We start from the raw sequence: 12,581 nt of genomic DNA, 5'->3' as shown, positions 1-12,581 counted from the left end.
GTTGTTTTTCTGTATTTCTGTTTTGGTTTTAAATCAGTAAAAATAAACACACTGTTCATTTATAGGTTTTGTGTGTGTGTGTGTGTGTGATTTTTTTTTTTTTTTTTTTTTTTTTAAACAAAATAACGAACAGTACACGGACTAATGACAATTGTTAAAAGTGTTTTTGGGATTTAAAAAGCATTGCATTATTGCAATTCATTATGACACAGCAGAGCTCTCTTAGCCCTCCCTCCCTCCCATCGCCACCACCCACACACACGAAAACACATTAAAGCCGGTGAGCTTCCTGGTTATGGCCAAAATAATCCATCTCTTTCTGTCTCCATCCCCTTCCTGGTCTTCAACCCGAACCCAGCAGCTTCTCTTGCTTTTTCCCGGACTCCGAACTCTCCACCGCGGCATGGCTTCACAGGCGACCCGCTATGACCTCCTGGTGATCGGCGGTGGATCGGGGGGTCTGGCCGGGGCTCGGAGGGCAGCGGAGCTGGGAGCCAGAGCGGCTGTGGTCGAAAGTCACAAACTCGGAGGTACCTGCGTGAGTAACAGACACAGCCATGCTCGCTCTCTCTCTCTCTCTCTGTCTGTCTGTCGCTTTTAAACATACGTCAGAGGAGCCCAGGGTCTGTGTTGGTATTTCATTGTTTATCCTAAAATGGGTTTGTTTGACTTTACTGGACCGTAGCCAACACCCAACAACCAGTCCATCACTCCCCATTCAACCACAATACAGTCCCCACTTTTCTATAAACACTAAAATATAACCATGTCATTACAAAAATCTACTTTTCCAAGCTTAGTTAGGTCTCTGGTAAGCTAAATGACTTACTAATAGAGGGGATAAGAAAGATAAATATGACCTAAAAGTCTGGTAACACTTGGTTTCATACATAAAGGATGACATTGACACCTTCCATTAGCATGAATAAGGTGTTATTAAGGCTGTAATTAAGTGTCGTTAGTCTTAACATCTACACCCTATACCCTATACCCTAAACCAGGGGTCTGCAACCTGCGGCTCTGGAGCCTCATGTGGCTCTTTGACTCTTGTGCAATGGCTCCCTATAGCTTAAAAAAAAAAAACCTATTGAAATTATTATTATTTTTTTTACAGAAGCTATTAATGATTAATGACAAATAAAATCAAGATGTAACAATTTATTAACCTCAAAATAAATCACGTTGTGCAATGACTCAGCACCTTCCTACTTCACCTCCTGCAACATCTACAGACCATCAACTTTCCTTCCACCTGTGGCTAACCTTAAGTTTTAAATCTCTGGTAAGATAATAAACCAACAAAAACACCATTCTGGAGAAAAAAAATAGAGATTTGAATTGTGTGGGAACAGATTCATTTAACCCCCCAATGAGCCGGTTAAATATGTATGATTTATGTGTGGCAAGAAATGAGCAATTAGTATGTGTTGACCACATGATCATGTGTTACTAAATTCAAGTTACTTTTTGTAGCCTTTCAAATACATTAACTAAAAAAAACAAAAAAAAAAAAAACTTATTTATATAACATTGTGTTCATGTAAACTGAGATGCATGATAATTTGAAGATGCAATATACTGTTTTATTTCTTGATTTATTTTAAACTGTTTTTAAGTTGCCATTTACATGATCAACATGAATCAAATCAAATTAAATCAAACATTATTCTATATCATTTTAACTGTATAGAATTGAATACACTGTTTTGTCTTCATTAAGAAGGTTTTTTCCGGCTCCGGGTGAACTTTAATCCAGGTGAGATGAGGCAAAATAGCTCCTTGTAGAGTAAAGGTTGCAGACCCCTGCCCTCACCCTTAACTCTAACCTTACCTATTCCCACTAGATCCTTCCACCTAACCCAAAAAATGCCAACATAGCTACAAAGGTGTCATAATTTAGCAAACGACACTTAATGACAGCTGTCATGACACCTTATATTCATGCTAATGACAGCGTAATGTCAGTCTTATGTATAAAACGTCAAGTAAAGTGTTTCCAAAAGTCCTTTTGTCGTTTATCTTAGAGAAATAGTAAAGAAACCCCACATTTGACTGTTTAGCTTGAGTCTCATTATTAGATAAAATAGCACAAATTGTCACAGACATAACATTCTACATCACTGGCACCCTAAAAAAGGCTTTTAAATATATAATTGTGTCATTTTATCTGTGTTAATAAACACATTAACAGTTGTGCTACGTAAACACATTCATTTTAACCAAAGTAATAAATATGAGTCCTTTAAAACTTTATGTATCTCTGACAAAATCAGATAATTCAACTTCTATTACTTACTTCTCAGGGGTGTAACAACAATCCATCAATCTGGATTTATTTATCGATTGGTTAGGCAATGGTCTAATTAATAAAACCTCAAACCATCAATCAACAGTCACTGAAACATGCCACAGGTCTTTTTTTCTTGTTTAAAAAGCAAATATTTTAATTTAAATGTCTGAATACATTTGTCAAGATGTATTCTTGATTGTGTTAAATGGGTATATAATCCTTGTCTTGTCGTGATATCTGCAAATATTGTACCGTTGTCGAAAGAATCACTTTCATATCGTATTGTCATGAAACTGGTGATTTACATTTGTATTACTTTATTCACCTGAAATCATCTAAAGTAACAAACTCATTGCAATACTTAACTTAAAAATCAACAAAACTGACCTTTACCTTTTCACCATTCCCTCAAATAAAGAAGTTAATGGCAACTCTGGGTTATTTTTGACTCAGTATCTGTTTTCTTTTCATGTTTTTAGGTTAACGTCGGCTGTGTCCCCAAAAAGGTAGAGTTTCCTTCCTTTCCTGTTGCTATTAAACAAGAAAACGTATTAAACGTAACCATTTTCTGCACAGGTTATGTGGAATGCGGCCGTTCATGCTGAGTACCTTCACGATCACAAAGATTATGGATTTGATGCGGACAATGTTGCTTTCAATTGGGAGTAAGTTGCAGCAATTGTTGGTTTTTTTTTCAAAATGGATTATTGCCAAACCTTTTTTTTTTTTTTTAACGCCCACACGCTCACTGGTTGCTTCCCTTTAACCCGCTTCTCAGTTTTTGTGCACAAGGCGAGCCATCGTGTCCGTTACAGATAATCATCTATAGGAGTGGCTCATGGTAACATGAGGAAACATTAGTGAGTCACACAAGGTTCTGCCATGCTCGGGTAGGGCAGAACAACAGGAGAGGGAGTTTGTTTACAGACATGCATGGAGGATGTGTCCAGCATGCGTTTATTATTTATTCAATTGAGTTGTATGACCTTTTAATACACGTTGCCTTTGCTATTTAACGGTGTTACCTTGTTGTGTCGTTAATAGCTTATGTTTCTCTCCCTTGACAAAAAGGACCTGTCTGAATGACACTGTGTAATTCACAAATGCACAACTTTTATCACAGTGGAGGCCACTGAAATGTGATTGTCTAATCTGAGGGCCAGGTTTTGTATATTTTCCTGTCATTTTTGTTGTCGTTTTGTATATTTTATGGAGTCATTTTGTGTATTTTTTGCTGTCATTACATATTTTTTTTGTCTTTTTGTTGTCCTTTTCTTTGTTTTTTTTTTAATTTTGTATGTTTTTGTGTATTTTCTGCCGTCATTTTTATTTTCTTTGTGTTTTTGTGTATTTTTGTTGTCCTTTTGTGCATTTTTCTGTAATTTTGTAAGTTTTTGTAGTCATTTTGTGTAATTTCTGCTGCTTTGGGTTTTTTTTCTTTTTTTTTTTTTCGGTGCTTTGACATTTTTTCTGTTTGTTTTGCAGAACTCTAAAGGCCAAAAGGGACGCCTATATTAGTCACCTGAACCACATTTATCGCAACAATCTTGACAAGGTAAACACAGATGCACATTTTTTGTATTTATTTTACTGAATAGATTAAACAAATGTACAAAAGTAACAATATTTGGTTTGTTTTAAGGCCAAAGTCCAAGCCATCCAAGGACTGGCCACATTTACAGATGATCCTGAACCCACAGTGGAGGTGGAGGGGAAGAAATACACAGCGTCTCACATCCTTATCGCCACTGGAGGGCGACCCACCATGATGAGTGATGATGAAGTTCCAGGTAAGATGAAGAACTCTGAATCAGATCAGTACATAGATATGAATGCAAATAACAAACTATTAACATCATGTAGAAAAAGGTCATCCAACTCATTAATAAAGCTGGTTTTAGAGACCACACATATAAACTTATTTTAAAACAACAAACTGTTAAACTTCACCTTCTGATTCTGTTCAAAACAGCTCAAGTGCTTCTCAAAGCCAAAAACAACGTATTTTCATATACTATAAGAAAACTGTTTGCAGAAAGAGAAGGAGGACTGAATTTAAAATAAAAATAGAAAAAAAAAAACCGTGTGAATACAATAGAAAAACGTGTGTATCAACCGCAGGAGTTAAATTATGGAATATTTAACAGATGAAATAAAAGACAGTAAAAACATACGCAACTTTAAAAATATATATATTCAAAAAACTTGTAGCTGAGGTGCAGCATTTTGACCCAGGGCAGTAATGTCAATGCAGGTGAGGTCTCCACCTTTATTAATATAATTACCTCCTGCAGGAAGTGCAGTGTGGTAAGGTCATGTTTTACCCTCCGTTTATCTGTCAATCTGTCAGTTAGCGTGTTAGCAATATGACTTGAAAAGTTATGAACGGATATGGATGAAATTTTCAGGAAAATTGATAAATAGGACAAGGAACACGGGATGAAATTGTGGTGATGTTCTGACTACCAAAAGAGAGAAAAAAAAAAAATAATATATATATATATCCCATTAATTTCCCCATCCACACTGTGGAACTTTTTGTTGATGATATCATAGGTTCTCTCTTTAGCGTGTTAGCGGCACTTGAGCTGCTTAGTGGAGGTCTGCGCTCTCCGAGTGCTTTTCTAGTTATTGTTGTGTTCATATGTATATAGGTACCTTATATTATAATTATAACTTGTAAATCAGTACTATATAATATTACTGTATGTACATTGTTTATATATATATATATAGATGTATGTATAGGTGTATATATATATATATGTATGGGTGCATATATTTGTATGTATTAATAAGTAGCTCATAGATAACTTCTTACTTTGTGTTTTTGCCTTGTTTCGAAAATTAAAAAAAATCAAATGTTGGTTGATATTTTAGGAGCAAGTCTTGGCATCACCAGCGATGGATTTTTCGAGCTTGAATCTCTGCCGAAGTAAGCATTTAACCTCATATTATCAGTGTTTTTAGAATAGCTGCAAATTTATTGTTCATGTGTTGATTTTCATGCTTTCCTGGTAGACGCACTGTGATCGTGGGTGCTGGTTACATCGCCGTGGAGATGGCTGGTATTCTTTCCACACTGGGGTCCAAAACCTCTCTCATTATCCGACAGACGGGAGTAAGAAAAAAAAAAAAGCCTGGTTTGCTTTGTTTGTAGGCGAGAAGCATTGGGAGGTCATTTACACTCTCTTGTTTTCTTCTCGTTCAGGTTCTGAGGAACTTTGACTCCACGATAAGTGCAAACTGCACCAAAGAACTGCAAAAGTCTGGAATAGATTTGTGGAAAAACTCACAGGTGAAATCTGTGAGAAAAACAGAGCGAGGTTTGGAGTTGACGATCATCACCAAGGACAGCGAGGAAAAGCTCAGCACTATCGAAGACGTGGACTGTCTTCTGTGGGCCATCGGCAGAGTGCCCAACACATCGGGACTGAATCTGGAAGCCATGGTAACAGTTTACTTTTAAAAAGTCATAACGATGAGTTCACTGCATTACAATTACTTATTCAATTATCCATGTTCAATTACAACTCAATTATGTTTTTTTTTAAAAACTGGAAAATAATTCTGGAAAATTTCAAAAAAATTAGTTGCAAAGTCAAGGAATTTTGACAAATGGACCTTTCGCAAACCCCGCCCACAAACAGTCATTGTCCAATCATATGTCTAAGCAAGGTCCGACATGCTCAGAGCAGGCACATTGGTGAAGCGGTGTGCTTATGGCTTGTGCAAGTTGGATACCAGGTACCCCAAGAGTTTGGCTGGTAGAGTCGAGTTCTTTCTGTTCCCAAAGCCCAAAACACAACTGGATCGATATCTACAATGGACTATAAAACTATTAAAACCTCTCAGTGTGCGTGTATGTGTAGTAATATGGGAGATGTGTATGTTTTTAACATTATCTTGTCTGCACTAATGTGTATGTTCAGCAAAATGACAATACAGCTTGATTTGATTTGATTTTGATTAAATAAGGTGTTAAATATGGTCTTGACATAACTATACATTAACGTACCTAATGAAAAGGGAAGGGCACGATGAGGACAGCAACGACTGGGGTATACAGTTATTAACAACTATCATATTACCATATTACTATCAATATTTCAGTCGACATCTTCCTGAAGCACACAAGTCTCCCAATCTATATTAACAGGCTTTGTGACCACTTAGCAGCATTAATAGCTGCTATCTTATGAGCCTTTGGTCACCTGTCGGTTCAGCTAGCGAATGTAACAGTTTGTTTTATTAAGATTCCCATTCACTGTGGTAACGCTCTTATAGCTTAAGTAGGATACAAACAATATAATATAAGAAAACTTAGTCAGCAGTGTTTTTCGTAAAGTTAGAAAAATATTCACATAAGTCCAGCACTTCAGGAGCATGACTGGTCCGCTATGTTTTAGCTTCGATAGTTGTAATGTCCCCTTCGTTCTTTATTTTAATATGTTGAATATATCCCTCCATAGCATATTGTAACACCTCTTGCATGGAATTGGAGGATATCGTGCAGGTATTGCTCCAAAAAGAGTCACTAACACTCACTGGTAGACTTCTCCCATTTGTTACAAACGGGATGAACTCAGGAAGTTGACGGACATCCCAAGAGTAAATAAGGGTGGGGAGGGATTTTTGCGAAGGGTTCATTGCTTCACATTCTGGATTCTGTTTGAATTTGTGCTTTTTTCCTTCACAAAAACATGGATTTTTCTAGTCCGGCAAACTTTGGGGTCAAACTGGGTTGTATGTGGCACTTGAACTATAATAAGTTTGGCACCCTTGCTTTTCAGACACTTTAAAGTTAAAAAAGAGCAATGTTGGACCTCGTGTTTTTCTTTTTTTCATATGGTTTCTCTGTGTGTCAGGATTTGGAGATGGATGAAAGAGGCCATATTGTTGTGGATGAGTTTCAGAACACGACTCGACCTGGGATCTACGCTGTCGGGGATGTTTGTGGCAAAGCTCTCCTCACACCAGGTACAAAGATGCTGTACTTTAGAACAGTGATTCTCAACTGGTGGGTTGCGGACTTGAACTGGGTGGGTCGCGGACAGCTGGTCAAAAAGATATATGCTCAATGTCTCTCATGTTGGCCTTTTTTTTTTTTACAGGTATCCTGTGAAATGCATGTTTCATGGGAAAATATGCATAATCTTTTTTAAAACATAAATTTATGTGTGATTTCAACTGCTTTTTTTTAGAAAAAATAAATTCGGTCTGATGAACTGGGTCACAAATTAATGACCGTGGCAAAATGTGGGTCCAAGGGTGAAACCAGTTGAGAACCCCTGCTTTAGATTGACTATCATAGTATTTACAAGGCTTTGAACTGCTTTTAACAATGATTCAAAACGTCATTTTATTAACTCTTGGGGTTCAGTTTCCATCTCAAGCACAAGTTAAGCTAGTACTGAGTCCTGCAATCCCCAAATTGGAAGACACTTCCCTCTCCCAGCAGAGCAACAGCTGCTCAGCATAAACTGTGTCAAATTTTTCCTTCCTTCCTGTGGGGGCAGTTGCCATTGCTGCAGCCAGAAAGCTGGCCCACCGACTGTTTGAGGCCAAAAAGGACTCTAAACTGGACTATTCCTGCATTCCCACTGTGGTGTTCAGCCACCCTCCAATCGGTACAGTGGGCCTCACAGAGGGTGAGTAAACCTTTAAATAAACCTTTGTGTTTCTATTATCTAACAAGAGCACTCAGAGAGTGCAAACCTCCACCAAGTGCCATATATCCTCTTTGCCAGATATTCTGTTATTTGGATCAGTGATCCTGATCATGGTATCGTGAACTTTCACACTTTACACACTTGTCCCCAAATTTGTGGAAAAAATTGTGACAAAGTGGACTTCTGCCTGAACTTTTTTTTTTTTACAAAAATGTGGGAATCTTTGGCCTATTGTTTATTATTATCACCAAACTTGCTGCAGTTGATGTCCATACATTAGTTCAATTATTAATGGCTTTGTAGCCTTCCCTATTGAGAATTGGCTTCATATTTGATGTAAATCTCTGGGGGTTTTAGGTAGACTATAGATTTCTGTTTTTAAAATGTGATTTATTGTCACTCAGTGTCATATATTAACAAAACATCAACTGTAACCACTAATGGTCCTACTTTAACCTGAAATTAGCCATGCAGGTCATGTAGAAGCTTTGAAAAACATTATGGGTATGTGATTTTCAGAGAAAGAAGACTGAGGGTTAACAGTTTACAGACGGAGATAATACATTTTTAAATGTCACCAATGATGAGAGATTTAATGGGATGTTCCATGGGCTGAGGTCTATCTTTGGTTAAAATAAAAGTGCTTTCGACATTATCCTGCAAACAGACAAACAAATAAACGCCAGTGAAAAGATTACTTCCTTGGCAGAGATAATAAGATAATTACCTTCTCATGTACTTACTGCTGGTACCATTTTGCCCATGTCACAGAGGAGGCTGTCAGATTAAGAGGAAAGGAGAATGTCAAGATCTACAAGACCTCTTTCACCCCCATGTACCACGCCATGACGACCAGGAAGACTCAGTGCCTCATGAAGCTGGTGTGTGTGGGCAAGGAGGAAAAGGTGAGATAAAGAGATTGTTGTCAAATACTTTTCAATGTTGATCTTACAAAGGATAATTTTTTTTTTACACCCTACATCTATTTTATAACAAGGCTAGACTGGTTTTTGTGTTACTGTTTTGATCAAACAATAATGTGTTAGAACAATTTAACACCATTGGAACATTTTTTTTTATTTTTTTATTTTAAAAGGAAAGGAAAAACTTAAACAAAATTCAACAAAGAATCAACTTTTACACCTTTTCTTAAAATTTAACCAACAACTCTGTTTCATCAATAATATAAACACTTCAATGGACTCAAAACCAGTTTCCCATAGAGAAATTATTTTTTAAACTAAGTAAAACATAGACATTTACTTAAAGGCCCAATTGTAGACAATGGCTTTTGACAAAGCTCACTCTATAGTCTACTCAATATTTGATTTCACTTAATCAATGCATTAACCAATACCAGTCTCATCCTGGAGATGCCCAAGTGCTGCGAATGCAGCAAAAAGTCAAACCAAAAAAAAATATGGTTGGGACATATCTTTTAAAATGACGTAAAAACACATTAAAACAAAAAAGAAAGCAAGTTAATATCTTTTTCCTATAAAATAAAACCCTCAATGAGCTAACAAACGCATTAAATAAAGATTCCAAAGAACCATAATCTACAGTATTTAAGTGTAATTGTCCTTACAATGCCCATTAACCAGAAAATCTGTTTTTACATTCGAATCAGTCAGTCTATACAAATAAGGTAATGCAAAATAAATTGAAAAAAAGACAATTATGACAACAAGCAATTTGTATTATTTGCGAATGTCAATAGGAAACTGTTCCTCAACCAACAAATATCTGATACAATCTCAATAAAACAATGCTTTAAAAGTAAATTAAAGCACAAAAAAAAGTCTAACTATTTTTTATTAAATGTGCTGCTGTCTGAGCTTAAGATAACACAATTGTCACAAAATGCTATAAATTTTCACTGGTACTTTTTTTAGCCCGGCAGATATATCAAAAAGATGTTCACTTCTGGAAGAAAGAAACATGATCTTTGTGGCAAAATGTAGGTTTTTGGGGACAAAGATTGTCACGACATAGCTTAAAATACTGTCAATCTCATCCAGAGCAAGATATAAGATGGCCACCACAACGCTGTACACATGGAAAAGGTGAAATTGGGATTTCTTTGCAACCGTGGATGACAAAAATGTGATTTATTTAGGAGCATTTTCTATTTCAAAAATGTTAAAACTTAAAATGTCCAAATCTCTTTGCTTCCAAAGTTATTTTCTCTTCTTTGATATAAGAAATAATAAAGCATGCATGGAGGAAATTCTAATCATAGCTCAAAGGTCCCATAGTACGGTATGCTATTCTTCACCCATCTCTATTTGTTCTAAGAACCCAAAAAACAGTATTTGAGGTTTATTTTCCCAAACTCTCCTGTTTTCCGGAGTTTTAGCCTCTGAAAAGTCACTTTCTGACCAACTCTACAACAGGCTGATTTGCTGCCGACTTATGCATATTCATGAGTGGGCCTGTCTATAGACGGGACACTGACTTCCCTGCATGTCTCGCTCTGTTACGAGGGGGATCAGTAATCACCAAAGCAAATTTATTTTTGCTATCCACACACAGTTGTGATTTTTTTCTGCAAAAAACTGCACATTACAGTAAAACACATGGCTATTTAAGCTGCTATTGACTGTGAGTTTGTCCCTCCTCCCCGCACGGTGACGTAGGGCCAGAGGACGGCCCGCCCTCCTCCCGCTCAGTTGACATGATAGCGACAACACGTATCAACAGCGGCAGTAGCAGAGACAACAACAGCCTTCAATGTGCAGCGGTGATAGACTGTGGAAGCACTACGCGAAGGATGCTGAAATGCTCACCTTTGTAGGCGTGTCTGTTTACATGTCAATCACAGCAGAGCGCGTCCTGGAGGCGTGGCTTCTCCAGCTCAGTGCCACGTCAAATTTGTCATTAAAGTGGGAACTCGTCATCAAATTGGAGCAAGGTGTTTGGGCTCGCCCTCCTGTAAGAAAGGAGCAAATCACCCTCTAACTAACGATTGAGGGAATCAATGAAAAAAACACTTTGCGCATGTGTATGAAGCCCAAATATCACTTTTATGATGTTTAAAGCACAGAACAGTTGATTTAGCTTAACATGGGCCCTTTAAAGATTCATCAGTGGATAAATTGCTATCTTTAAAACAAACACTGTTTCTTTTCAGGTGGTTGGGCTGCACATGCAGGGCCTCGGCTGTGACGAGATGCTTCAGGGATTTGCTGTGGCCATTAAAATGGGGGCCACCAAAGCAGATTTTGACATGACCGTTGCCATTCACCCCACTTCGTCTGAGGAGTTGGTCACCCTGCGTTAAACTCCTTCACACTACAATATATTATTCACCAAATAATACTACCTAAGATGGAGTCGCCCATGTGTACTCCTCTCACATTAGTTTGATTATTATATGATTTTTAAAAACAATACAAAATCTTTAGTTTTCTTTTTCAGTTTCTTTTTCTTTTCTGATTTGTTTCTATTTTCCAATTTCCTTTGAATGGTTATGGACGTCTGAAACCATACTATGGGTCCTAATTTAAAGAATAGATTCTGAATTGTGTTTCACTGATTGATGGTGTGCAGATATTGTTGTCATGAGATTGCATTAGAAGAACATGTTTCAAGTGTTTGTTTCCTTGTTGTTTGTTAGATAAATACTGCATTATTACCGCTGCTCCTGAAGAGCATTATTTACTACTGATGCAAGGTCAACAAATGGTCTTGTAGGTGCTGTTTAAAGCATTTAATAAACAGAATGGAAAAACAATCCCTGACAGTGTGTTCAAACAATTTTTGTGGAGGAATGAATAAATCACTGGCAGAAATTTGCAACAATCAGAAAATAAAGCAGTATATTTATCATTATATCAGAATCAGAATCAGAATCATCTTTATTGGCCAAGTGTATGTTGTACACACGAGGAATTTGACTCGGTCAGTGCGCTTTAATTGAATTAAGAAGGTTAATGATTGGGGTGAGCTTTTTTTATTATATGAAAGAGAGACACCTAAGAACTATAGCCTTATTATTACACATTTATTAAACATTGTGCTTAAGTTTCATGTTTCTAATTGCTTTAATTATGAGATATTGGCAGCTAAATATTGAATTATTGTTAATTATTTCAGTTGCAAGGATGTTAAATGAGGAGGACAGTACACAGCTTTCCTGAGACCTTTGTGGAGTTTGCATGTTTTCTCACAAACCAAAAAACATGTACATTAGGAATTCTGAGTAACTGTCCTAAAAATGAAATGTTGGGGTCTAGAATCAAAACCATATCAGTCTCCAATAATTATATTTAAAGCTTGTGTTGTTTTTATGTTAATTATTATGAATAAAATACATTTTTGAAGCTGTAAAGGTGTAAGAAAAAAATCAATTTGGCGATATATTGTGATATTTGACCACGTCATTAGATCCAAAAAAATGTCCAAATTTATTTTTTTTTTTAATGATGTTTTTAACTAAATAAACATTAAATTGTGCTAAAATACATAGCATGTAAACGCCCGGACACTAGGGGGGTATGGCGAGCTGTCCAGTAAAAGGTGATGTGTGAACATGTCACTGTGTGGATCTGATGTGACAGCTGACACAGAGAAAATATTTAGACATTGATGCAATTCTTTCATTTATCGATGGACTG

At 36.8% G+C, this 12,581-nt stretch overlaps 1 protein-coding gene across 2 annotated transcripts; it reads left to right on the top strand.

The window, feature by feature from the left end:
* The first annotated feature begins 215 nt into the window (after window positions 1-215).
* Window positions 216-11,796, top strand: gsr (glutathione reductase). Of its 2 annotated transcripts, none has more exons than XM_028460221.1 (12): window positions 216-530; window positions 2,770-2,796; window positions 2,867-2,955; window positions 3,776-3,845; window positions 3,933-4,080; window positions 5,171-5,225; window positions 5,312-5,411; window positions 5,502-5,741; window positions 7,159-7,270; window positions 7,810-7,941; window positions 8,734-8,867; window positions 11,096-11,796. In XM_028460221.1, the coding sequence occupies exons 3-12, from the start codon at window positions 2,870-2,872 to the stop codon at window positions 11,243-11,245; spliced, it is 1,227 nt and encodes a 408-aa protein (XP_028316022.1). In that variant the 5' UTR covers window positions 216-530; window positions 2,770-2,796; window positions 2,867-2,869; the 3' UTR covers window positions 11,246-11,796. The 2 variants fall into 2 exon arrangements, with proteins under 2 accessions (XP_028316022.1, XP_028316021.1); XM_028460220.1 differs by having other exon boundaries at window positions 218-538; window positions 11,096-11,698.
* Window positions 11,797-12,581: the final 785 nt, after the last annotated feature.

This window comes from Gouania willdenowi, chromosome 10, assembly GCF_900634775.1.
Source record: "Gouania willdenowi chromosome 10, fGouWil2.1, whole genome shotgun sequence".
Lineage (NCBI taxonomy): Eukaryota > Metazoa > Chordata > Actinopteri > Blenniiformes > Gobiesocidae > Gouania > Gouania willdenowi.
This window is presented reverse-complemented; position numbering and strand designations above follow the sequence as displayed.

Bases quoted from the DNA above. Each gene is read 5' to 3' on its own strand.
- gsr (XM_028460220.1), top strand. From the start codon at position 296: ATGGCCAAAATAATCCATCTCTTTCTGTCTCCATCCCCTTCCTGGTCT. The intron at 2,797-2,866 runs GTAGAGTTTCCT...TTTTCTGCACAG, and splicing joins TCGGCTGTGTCCCCAAAAAG to GTTATGTGGAATGCGGCCGT. The intron at 5,412-5,501 runs GTAAGAAAAAAA...CTTCTCGTTCAG, and splicing joins TCATTATCCGACAGACGGGA to GTTCTGAGGAACTTTGACTC.